General features: G+C 40.9%; 2 protein-coding genes across 2 annotated transcripts; one reads left to right on the top strand and one right to left on the bottom strand.

The window, feature by feature from the left end:
* Positions 1-5,180: 5,180 nt before the first annotated feature.
* On the bottom strand, positions 5,181-6,139 carry sunz (sungrazer). The gene is made up of 3 exons (XM_017245161.3): positions 5,624-6,139; positions 5,454-5,561; positions 5,181-5,398 (listed from the first exon to the last, which is right to left on the bottom strand). The coding sequence occupies exons 1-3, from the start codon at positions 5,975-5,977 to the stop codon at positions 5,204-5,206; spliced, it is 657 nt and encodes a 218-aa protein (XP_017100650.1). The 5' UTR covers positions 5,978-6,139; the 3' UTR covers positions 5,181-5,203.
* An 823-nt stretch (positions 6,140-6,962) lies between these two features.
* LOC108127863 (calaxin-like) lies at positions 6,963-7,966 on the top strand. The gene is made up of 3 exons (XM_017245160.3): positions 6,963-7,452; positions 7,507-7,614; positions 7,682-7,966. The coding sequence occupies exons 1-3, from the start codon at positions 7,093-7,095 to the stop codon at positions 7,880-7,882; spliced, it is 669 nt and encodes a 222-aa protein (XP_017100649.1). The 5' UTR covers positions 6,963-7,092; the 3' UTR covers positions 7,883-7,966.
* Positions 7,967-12,291: the final 4,325 nt, after the last annotated feature.

The following is a 12,291-nucleotide window of genomic DNA, read 5'->3' as shown; positions in this document are numbered from 1 at the left end:
AGCATATTTCCGTCACCGATTGCCTGCCGATTGCAACGAGGCTTGCCAGGTTGCATTGGCATTAAACTGCAAATCCGCAGTCGAGCTATTCTCGCATGTAATGCTGATGTCGACATTTTACTGCCGTTGCTGCTGCTGTAGTGGCTTCTGTTGCTGCTGCAACTGCCATTGCCATTGCTGATGCGGGCTCGTGTTTTGCCACAACAGCGTGGCACTGCCAGGCAGCGACACCTTCTGTGGCAACAAGGAAGCCCTGCAGACATTTCACTTCCATTCCCATTCCCGATACCAATCCTAAAACCATTTCCACCCCACCCTCTGGAAGCTGCAGCACTTGAGCATTGCATCGGTTTCTGCTGTTGCCGTTGTTGCAGCTCCTGCGATCGGCAGCGGCTGTTGTGGATTTTTGCATCGTCCTGCCAGGCCAGAAGGCTAGTCTAGAGACAGGGTAGGATGTAGCAGTAGCAGCAGCCATAAAATCCCTTGCAATCAGTTGCATGCAACAAACACTTTGGTCCATGTCCCTGTAGCGCCTGCTTCGGTTTACGTGCAGTGAACAAAAATGTGACAATCCAATGACCAATATTTATTAATATTAATTATAAATTTTACTAAACAAAAACTTAAGAACTAACAAAAATTGTGAAAAAAAAATTAGATATGTTTCATAATTTAAACGTAAATATAAATTTATGATATGTAGCTTAAAATGCAAACTTAATAAAAACTAAAACTTAAATCTTTTAAAATTATTTTCTGTGTCCCCTTCCTAGAGAGACTCCAACCACGACTCAACATACATACTTGCTCCTTTCAGAAAAGATACATTTATGTTTGTTTGCTTGGGATTCCTTATCGAACACGCATGTGAGAGATACCAAACACAACCAGAGACTGAAGTGCAAAACAATTTCCTAATTCCGAGATTGGCTTTTGTGTAATTTATAGATTTTGAGTCCTTAATAATAATTCGAAAACCAAAGTGCTGCTGTAGTTAGTGTTGATAACTCCGAAGTGCCAAATAAATTTTTGCTAAAGAGTTGCTATTCAGAAAGAGTCTTTGCTGTGGGAGGTTATTACAAATATTGACAGGAATGTCCATTAACTAGTGAACTATTGAGTTTATAAACAAAAATATTTTGAATTTCACCTGAAATGTAGTTGGAAATTTGTACACTGGAGCCTTGGTCTTTTAATAAAAAATTCAGTACGAACACTCGGATTTTATTTCTATTTATTCATATAGAAATTAATGAAAAGAGGATTAAGAATGTGTGGGTCTAATGGGTTTTGAGGCTTTAAATGGCTGCTTTTCTAATAACCAATAGACACTTTTGAATGTTGGCCATTGCTTCCATTTGAGATTAAATTTCCATTCAAGGACTAAGCTTCGGGCTAACAAGGGTCGCATTGCCCTGGCAGCGTCGCTAAAAACTATCGAACGGGAAACAGAAAAGCCATCATCCTGATTTGTTCTCTCAAAAAGCACGGCGTGTTCGACAAACATTCGGATGTGGTATAAAAATGCACATGCTCGAAGAACTAAAAAACATTTTGGTCAGAAACCAGTGCGAGCCAAACTTTTTGAATATTTAGCAAAAATGTCAACGTACAAAAACAGAGTGTAACAACTGACCGGATCGGAACCCGAAACACGGAACAAAAAAATGAAATCTATCTGGGGCAGTGTGGCTGCCGTAGGGCCCGGGAGTTAGAGAAGGGTTTTATCCTTGTCCTGGGGTCTGTGGAAAAATGTGAAAATATTTTTGGCGCTGTCTGTATATCCGGCAGACACATGAACTCGTCCAGTGCCAGCCAACTAAAGCCGGTTAGGAGCTTAAGTTCTTTGGAGTTTCACCTAAAAGAGGTTGGAATTCTCAGCTCTTTGGGTGAACGCTCGAAAACCCCAACAATTATGAAAGCGAATTGTCTAGAGCTGCTCTGAAATGAATTGTTTGCGAGCAATTATTATTTGACAAGCATTTTAATGATTCCCGCCAGTTAGGGGCGTAATTAGAGCATCTTCGGTGGCAGACCGCAGCGGAGGAAGAGCCTTTTGCGAATCAGTTGCAGTGGCAATTATAATTTCAATTTTACGATTTTTCAAGTACGACTTTTCCACACAGACACAAGACACAGCCAGAGAAAAAGCGAGGCCGGGGTTTCGGTTTGCTTTTCCTGCCACAGACTTCGCTTTCCGATCCCCCTTTCGAGTTGCACTCCCAATTGTCTGACTTTTGTTTATGCGGGTTGTGTGCTTCGAAGTGCTTAGTTTTAATTCCGGACCTAGAACAAAGAAAACGAAACTGTATATACTCGACTATACACAGAGCACTATATATATTGTATGTCGGGAAGTGCACTAGTCATTTGAGAAAGTTGGTCATACTTAATTGGAACTTGTGTTGCGCCAAATGAGTTTTTCCTCTTGAGTGCCACGTGAGAGATTATGGAGTATATTTATACAATTTAGCTTAAGCAATACACAGGGTCCCTGTCTTGAAGAGTCTCAGATGAGTATTATTTGCACAAAAACCAGGATAATCAAACGACTTCACGTGCCTGAAATGGATTCCGTTTCCGTTCCTTTCTCAGCCAAAAACCCGATTTGATTTGATTTCTCTCCTTGTTGTGTCAAACGTGTTGAGATCCCATCCTAGGCAGCCAGCCATCCAGCCTCCCCTAGGTCTTCAGCACATTGGAAAACATTTACATTTGGCCCGATTCGTGCTCGTTAACAAAAGATACATATGTATCTGGTAGATGCTTGGCTTTTGTGTGCGCGTTTTTTATTCCCTCCTGCTTGGTTAGATTTAAATGCCGAATTTTCAATGCAGCACACATCTTCCCCGGGGAACGGGTGGGGGGTGCCAAGCCAAGGACATGTGCTCACCTGTATCTGTCCGTGAGCATCTTCCAAAAGCGAGAGTGTAATCACTTGTACTTAATATGCAGATGATGACAATGTGACAATCAAACCGATTCCAGGTCGCCAGATACCTCTGCCTTCTCCTTATTCCAGTGTCTCCCAATATGGCCCGATGTTATGCGAATCGGATTATTATTATCATTGTTATCGTTATCGTAAAAGGCAAAAGCAAAAGCAAAATGCGCATTTTCCCCCATGTCCTTTCCTCTGTTCCTTTCCCCATGCCGCAATGAAATCCGCTTCTCCCTTTGAGTGCGCTGATTCCCTTCAGGCATAAACGCATTAGACTCCGACTCTGTCGGCACTTTGAATCCTAAAAAGGCAATTTGTTTGCATTATGATTTTTATCTTTGTGTTCAAATTGTTTGTTTTCATCTCTAATGGCTAATGCAAAATCAAATACAAGCAACATTTAAAGATTTGGCACGATCTGGTGTCTTTAAAAGGACCCTTAAGTTTACAAGGAATAACATTTATACAGACTAAAATTGTTTGCCTGCCATAATATACCATAAAGAACTTTATTAAACTAAATGACTAACTACACACTCTAGACTTAATCATTTCAAGTAATGTTTAAAAAAAGAATTCCACTTTACCCATCAACATCCACAAATTCCCAGCGGTCATTTCATTTGGAAAATGCACATTTTCATTTGGCATGTGTGTTAATGCGATATGGGGCAAGAGGAATGTGGCATGCAGCTCCAGTTCAGGGTATAACTTCATAAAAATGCCAGTCGGTTGCACCGCAAGATTTACTGCAACCAGCAAAAGCAGAAAAAGAGAACCAGGAACCGTTGCCAGTCAAAAGTTGGGCTGCGATAAATGAACTGACGAACGCGAAAGGATAACAGCAGGATACATGTGTGGGCCAGCGTTCAGGAATACAAATGTGGGAAACATGTTTGTTTTTACTCAATTTGTTGCTGCCCTTTTGCGTTTTCGCTTTTTGGCTTTGTTTTTTTGGCGAGAACCCACTCGAGGCATACGGGCCAAGTAATAGGAGGTGAGGGGGAACCCCCGCTTTTTAACTGGAATGCAACAGGAGGCCGCGTGTTAATGCTGAAAAAAGGACAACAAACCAAGGACCCTTTGGAAGCAAAGTGGCAAAGTCGTGACGAACTCTGAACCCTACAAAAAGTGAAAAAACAAGGGGAATGGGCCAGAAGTGCCAGCTGGATGTCGCGGTCACTTTTCATGCTTTCTGCTGAGTCTTTTCAGATCCTTTTTCATTTTGCCGACTGGTGCTTGTTTGTGGCACTCGCTGGGCTGGGCCAGCAACAAATGTCTGGGGCTGAGAGTCACGCGCTGAATTTAATGCCCTGCCAATGCCCCCAAAAAGGGGCGTGTCAATGACTCTGGGTCACCAAATGGTTGTAGCAGGCAATCTGATTTCTGGCATTTCACTGATTGCTCAACAAAAGTCGATGGCCAAGTTTGAGATCTCATTCTCATTCGATTTCGTTACCCATACGCCCCGTTGAACGCAGAAGGGCTGATAGATAGATAGATAGATGGAAATCTGTGGCATCTCCAATGCCAAAACCAGGCAACCGCAGAATAAAACATGCCAAGGCTGTTCTTAAGCATTGCTGCCAACTGTCGGTGGAAAGTGAATTTCCACAAAATACCAGTTAACAAGAGAGAGCTTAGAAATATTCAAGGCCTAAAGGGGCAATAATCAATAATATTAAATTAAGTATTTATTAAACAATATAAAGCATGAGAAAGAGTATAGTTTGTAGTATTTTTTTGCGGTTCTTTCATTTAACCGATTAGACTTTAGTTATTAGGGCATGTAATCCATTTCCCTTTCATCTCCAGCCTCCATGAGCATAATTTTTGTGGGGACTTAATTAGAATTTAGCTGGGTCTGTATGTTTCCCCCAATTCTGGCAGCACAGCCCGCATGTGTTGCGCAAATTTAATTGCTGTACAAAGCCGCAAAATAGACAAACAAAAGATCCCGCACCGTCTGAAGGAGTTGAACATGAAGAGAAGACACAGATTTTGCCAAAAATAAAAATAACGAAACAATGCTAGAAGCCCGCAGTGGCAGTCGCAGTTTGGGAAGGCAATTTCAACTTTTCCCAGTGTGTACTTAATAGAAAATGACTTTATTGTAAGCCGGCTTGGATTTCTCCAAGCGCCAATTTTCAACACTTGTGCTATTATACGCAGTATCCTTAGGGGTGCCATAAAATATAATATGCAATGACAGAACTTAAAACACCCCGAATTTCTTCCACAAGAATATATTTTTATTCGACGTTAATCTTCTGACGGAAATAGAGACTCAATATTGTGACAGTAGGCAATCAATGCTTTATCTCGATTATCTGGATATATCTTTCCCAGAAACTCCAACAGGCCGGGCTGCCGCGAGACAACCGCAGCATACTCATCGAATGAAATTACGCCATCCTTGTCGTGGTCGAATTTACCGAATATAAACTCAACCATGTCCTAAAGACATTTATTTTTAAATTATACAATTAAAGTATTTGTTTTACAGACTCACTGCTCGCAATTCATTGACTTCGTCGTCATCGTCACCGTAAAAGAATTTTTCAATGGCAAAGCCAACCACCTCACGATTTAGAAACACAGTGCCAGCACTTGTATACACCTACCAGAGAAAGGATTTCAAATATATATTCATTAAGATCAAAAAGTAATTATTGGTCATACGTTAAAAGCGAATCGCATGCGTTCCTCCAGGTTTCCGTTGAGAAATACCCCAAAGACCTTCATCCATGCCTCTGGCGAGATGAACCGCCCATCCGAGGTGATGTTCATCGAGATGCGATCGATGATCTGCACGTCGAAGATGTCAAACATCACGAGGCATAGGTTGTACATCTGGCGAGTAGACATCTCCCGGGTACCGTTGTGGAGAGTAAACTTGTAGAAGACGGTCAGAAGGCTGACCACCTCGTTGTAGTTGAAGTCGGTCGAGGAGGCTAAGGTCTTGAAAAGGCTATTGTACAGCGTTAGGAACTTTGTATTGGCCATATCGTCCATGGTGAGGTCGATGCGATTCATTGTGGCTATCCTCTTTTGCACTGATTTAGCTATCTATTTTTTTTTGGTTTTTTTGGGTTTTTTTTGGGGTATGTGTGTTGTGGAGTGTGTGGGGAGTGTTTGTCTACATGCTGTGTTAATTTTGAGTAACCCAAAGTGTCGAAAGTGCCAAAAATGATTAACGTGTGTGCTACAGGCCTACTTAAAAAAGAATGCCTGAGCCAGCACCCGGCTCAGAACTGAGACAAATTACAAATAGATTGGGTAAGACTCTCTGTTCCGCCCAAGAATGTAACGAGCGCAATTTAAAAGCAATAAAAACAAGGCCGCGACATAAAAAATACATCAGCCACGCTACACGGACTACATCTGTCCCCCATTTCGGTCTGAGGATTTCGAATAAATATTTGAAACAATCCTCCGCATCCGAAAAAACTGGAGCGGGCGGAACAGAAGGGCTGGAACCGAAAGAATGAATGGCTCAAAGCTGTGCGCATGAGAAACGCGAATATAATAATCCAAACAAAAGCGCCGAGATGGGTGTAAAGCCTTCCATGTGGAAATTTGGCGGAAATGGCTGTGTAGCCATTTTGTTTGGGGTAACAAATGTTTGAGTGCCCCACCCTACTCCGCCCCATTCCGACCCCTGCCTGTGTTGTGTAATTGTATGCCACATACACGCATTCCACACCTACCCCCAAAAAAGACCGCTCAACATGGCATAATAACAATAAAACGAAAGGCAAGGAACCTCCGAAAAAAGAAGGCGAAAGGCCGCAAGGATTCACGCTCCTTAATGTCTCCGAAAGTTGACATTGCCAAGTGTTGGCGGATTTACAAGCGACCCGTGTAAAGGGAGCTGGGCTGGGTATTGTGTGGAGTTTTGATTGATACATTTTGTATTTGGTATTTGCAAGAGACTTAGGGAATAAATTAAGTTAAGCAAGACAAATTGTGAGGTCGAGGAATCCTCGGGAACAATTCAATTCCCATAAAGTAGGCAGTTGAAAGTATTTCAAAATTCTACAAGGTATTCATTTCAAAAACTCGGAGCGTAACAGAAATTTTTCCACAACTCTAACACTCAAGACAAATACGAACACTTCCGCCTTAGAAGACAATAGTAAACGGACATCATGGACAATCTAGACTCCACTATTGACACCATGGAGAACAGCCGTTTTGGAGCCATTTACGGCGGACTGATCAAGGATCTTGCCGCCTCTGTGAATATGACCCCGATGGAGGTCAACTGCTTGCTCATGATTTATTACAAGTTTGCGAAGGTCAACGGGCCCGGGGCCAAGCAGATGGTCAAAAAGCAGTTCTACCAGCTCTACTTGGTGCTCTTCAACGTGGCCAATGTCCAAATCATAGAACGCACTCTGTTGGCCATTACCAAGGACAATAAGTATGTGAGTCCTCAGGCCTGGATTTCGCTTTTCAATCTCTACATTACCAAGGATATTAATGTGCGCATGCGCTTTGCCTTCGAGGTAAGTCAGATTCTATTTCATCTGCTACATTTCTTATAATGCCGTTTGCTTCAGGTCTACGATACCAAGGGCACCGGCGTCATTGATAGGGAACAAGTTGGTATAGCCTGTGATAAGTTCTTTTATGGCGAAGACGAGGACGAACTCAACGAACTCAAAGCGGTGAGCCACATAACCCATATGATTAAAAAGGTACTGATATTATCAATGATACATATATTAATTTTAGGACATGACCGAGTTCATAATGAAGAAGTTCGATACCGACAAAGATGGTGTCATCTCCTATGAGGATTATTCTGGGGTGGTATCCCAGCAACCCATTCTAGTTGAATTCCTAGGATGGCTTTTCCCATCTAGAGACGATAAGGACCTTATGGCCCACTGCATCAACTTCGATACCATACTTAATGTTGTGGACAATAGTTAGATTGTCCAGATATGTTATACAGATTGTCTTATTGTAGGTAAAAAGTATAAGAGAATATATGTGAGCATTGGCTTAAAGGTTAAAGGTTTATGAATTTAATTTTGTTAAAAAAAAAATAATGTTGATTGGGTTTGTGGGGGTCGCTCGTTGGACCGAGGAATTGAACTAAATTAAATAAAAGATTAATAAAAATTTTTTTTAAAAATAGTAAACAAAAACAATAACATATGGTCTTGTTCACCTATTAGACCCCAATGCAGCTGATAATAGATATCGATAGGCTCAGCTGACCCCAACTGACATTCACCCCCCCCCTCAGCTGCACCCTTTTTGGAATTCACCCACCCGCGTATGCACCTGTCAAAAGGTGACAACCATAAAGTGGCATTTCCTGTCTGCCACCTGAGTTCACTTTTCCTCTAAATCTCGCTGCGGGCAGACCACTAAATTCGTGCAGAATAATACTAAGACCAGTGACCCAACCTCGTGGAAAAAAAAATATTTATTAGTGTGTGTTTTTTTTTTTAAATAGAGGTGAGAAAATATTAAGCTCCACGCCATTCCCTGCATTGGCTTAGTGTTTATTTTCCCGTTTAGCGGATTTTTTGCTGTTGGATGACCATCGATGCCAGTGGATTTGGAGGTACCACCTGACCTAACCCCGGCATCCATCCAACGGGAGCACCACAGTGCCACGGTAGGCTTTTCTACAGGAGATCTCCCCAAGCATCAGGGATCATATTTTTACGACCCGTCGCTAAAATCCCGCCGGTAGCATCAACCCCCTCCCCCCCTGCCTGTGGAGTCTTGGATTTTTTTATGTATTTTTTTTTATATAAAAATAAATACAAAACCACGTAAATACATTCTTAACTATTCCCAGCGAAGGGACAAAGAAACCATGAAATTCAAATACCCTAACGTAAAGTTTACCAAATGAAAAAGAAAAAAAAACTTAAAAATCCATAATTATCAATTTTTATATATATAATTTTTTTATAATTTCTGAATTATTATTTCTAAGCAAATTCAATTAAAATTAAAATTATCAATTCTTGAATCATTTAATACTGTCATTTAATATCATGTAGTTATTTAATTTTAATACTTCCTTAATTACTTCCTTAATTCTTAAGCGATTATTATTCTTATTCTTAAGCACCAAATTTGAATTATTATCTTTAAGCATCACCCTTGAATTATTATAATTTAGATACCTTTTTATTCTTATGGTTAATGAAAACCACCTTCTTGTAAAACATGAATACTTAATTATGTTAATTATTTTTATAAGAGATTTTCCAGAATTATAACGTTAACTAAAATGAGTTTGTAATAGATCTTTTGTTTGGGCACCGGAAGAATCTCGCCACCTATGTAGCCACAACATTTAGCCACCTCGAACAAATCTTTCAGCAAGGAACCTTTTTTTTGTTATCCCCCCCCTCACAATGCTATTTGGGTATCCTTCTCCCAGTCCCTTTTGCTTCGATTCGATCTACGACGATTCGCGTGACGACCATGTCCCTACTGAAGGTACAAGGACCACTCCCACTTTCCCTGAGCACGGCTGGAGCCTGTTAGTAGATCGAAGTACCTTCAGGACATGTGCCAAACCGTTACAGAATTATGGCGCCCAACGTGGGGCATGACGCGGCTTTAACTATCCTTTAAGGATATTCGAAAAATATAAAGTTGCAATGCCCGATTTCCTTTAACCTTTTCTTACCCCAAATAGTATTTTTTTTATTTCATCCAAAGTCAATTTTTTTTAATTTCTTTTGATTAGTTTTTTTTGAATAGAGATTGTTCATGCTCCTAAGCTGGGAGTGTGTCCCTCTTCAAGAAAGGTAATCAAACAAACTTCTATAGTATTTGTTTTTGGTATTTTGTTTTTTTTTAATTGAGATTGCTCAGGCTTCGCAAGTATGGAGTCTGTTCCTCTTAAAAAAAAAAAAACAAGCGAAACTCCAGTAGTAATTTTTCATTCCGGTTTTACATTTATATTTCTACTTGAATTGAGATTTTTTCTTGTTTTCGTAAGCTGGAAGCGGAGAACTCTTCAAGGAAGAACTTAATTTAAATTTTATTAGAATCTTTTGGTCATTTTTGGATTGAGATGGTACAGCTTTGGGCGAACGGAGCTTTGCCCTCTCCAAATAAGACATTTGAAATTAAATAAATAATTTTAGTTCCTTGGCTAGGAAAAATAAAATATGGCGAGAGTTCTGAAGGATAAGTCCCAATAAAAATTTATAAATAATAGTTTGATAACGAAAATTGATAATTTACCTTTACCGATCAACAATACCGATACATATATATAATTTAATTACGTAACAAAACATCCATTACCCCACTAAAATTATCAGGCAAACTTAAAGTAACAATTATAATATTCGATCAATATCATGGCGGTTAGACGAAGTCTTGAAAATATCCCCGCTTTGTCACAGCCCAGGGAATCTCTTACTTGCACCATTTGCAATGAAGCTAATGAGGAAGCAGAATGGACTATAACCACATGTAGGCATCAATTCCATTTGAGGTGTCTCACAACTTGGCTTGAAACCAACGCCACTTGTCCACTCTGCAGAAGAGCATGTAGTAGAAGCGAATTAGGGAATCCTGAAGCAGGTGAGGCCCGACAGTTGATCGATGTAGTGCCATCGACTGGCAATAGTCCTCGTACAGGCACCGTTCCGCGTACACGTCCTCAGACCAGGCAGGGCACTCGTAATAATCGAGTTGCCACCACAATTCCCAGGGTAAATCGGAATACCATGCAGAATCCCGAAAGGGCTAACCATACGCGAAGTTCTTCGGCTGGCAACGGCGTCTCAGAAGAGCGGGTACACCAAATAATAGCAGGGGCCTTAGAAAATCAGATGTCGAGCTTGGCAGCGTCGATATCTAATCAAATTAGTGCCACAATGGCAAATTTAAATTTGGGTCCAAGTCGTAGAGGATCACGGGGTGAAATTCCACTCGAATGGGATAATGAAGTACCCAGTTTTGTATCTAGGAGTAACCCACCTCGCGATAATTTCCGAGAAAATGCTCCGTCAAGAAATCGTTTAAGCAATCACTCAGCAGACAGACCAGATAGGGTATCTAGCGTAATTTCAAACTGGAACCTCAAATTTAGCGGTTCAAATGGGGAAATCCCTATCGAGGATTTTATATATCGAGTGAATATTTTAACCAATCAGTGTCTAGATGGAAATTATGATTTGTTGTTTCAATTTGCAAACTTATTATTTACGGGTCCGGCATTGAAGTTTTATTGGCGAGTACATCGGTCTCCCGATCTCACCAACTGGTTTTGTTTGTGTGACCGACTAAAGGAAAGATATCAAGATCAACGATCAGACCGCGATATCAAAGAATCTCTACGACGTCGGAAGCAGGGAAATACAGAAACCTTTGATGACTTCCTAGATTCGATGTTAGGGATTGCGGACGCATTAAGGGATCCGTTGTCTGACTCCGAAATAACGGAAGAGGTCCGACATAATCTTAGGGCGGAATTGAAACACGAGTTGTTGCATGTTCCAACACCAACCTTGGCTGCGTTACGCACTGAATGCCGCAGGCATGAAGAGTTTTTCAAAGGATTTCGTAATAGAGCCGTCCCACGAACAAATACTCGACCTTCTCTTAACGAAATTCAATTCATTAACCAGACGGAGGAGGATTTTGAAGGCGACCAGGAATCAAACGAAGTTTGTGCCATTCGTTCGATGGACAAAATCAAATGTTGGAACTGTGACGAATTAGGACATCGTTATCAAGATTGTCTTAAAACACGTCGCATATTTTGTTATGGGTGTGGGTCGATTAACACTTATAAGCCCAATTGTTCGAAATGTCATCCCGAGTCGGAAAACCGATCTCGGGATATTCGCCAAAACCATTAAGCGAATATCCTCTTCAAGTCTCGGAACCAATCAAATCAGAACTTGATGAAGACGAACTTAGCGTAAACCCTATCAAATTTACTCCCTATCATATACGTTTAGACAAGCTGCTAACTGACGGCGAAAGTAAGGACAGTTTAACAGCCTCAAGAGTTAAAAGTCGTAGCGCTGAGCGCATTCAAAATTATTTTAAAAACATTCGGGAGCTAAAGAAAGTCGTAATTTCATCACTCTTACACAAGCATAACGACATTCGACCCTTTTCACAAATACAAATATTAGGTCAACCATATTTAGCTCTGCTGGATAGCGGAGCCAACAAAAGTGTAATAGGTGGTGCTTTAGCAAAACGCATACTGGCGGAGAAAAATAATTTTAAGTCCCGAAAGGGGATGGTTAAAACCGCCGATGGGCAAATGCAGAATATCGCTGGAGTGATCACCGTATCATTGACGTTTAACACCAGGCATGACAACATAGAGTTTCTAA

Source organism: Drosophila bipectinata, chromosome 3R (genome assembly GCF_030179905.1).
Source record: "Drosophila bipectinata strain 14024-0381.07 chromosome 3R, DbipHiC1v2, whole genome shotgun sequence".
Taxonomy (NCBI): domain Eukaryota; kingdom Metazoa; phylum Arthropoda; class Insecta; order Diptera; family Drosophilidae; genus Drosophila; species Drosophila bipectinata.
Note: the sequence above shows the minus strand (reverse complement) of the source record. Positions and strands in the feature narration are given on the sequence as shown.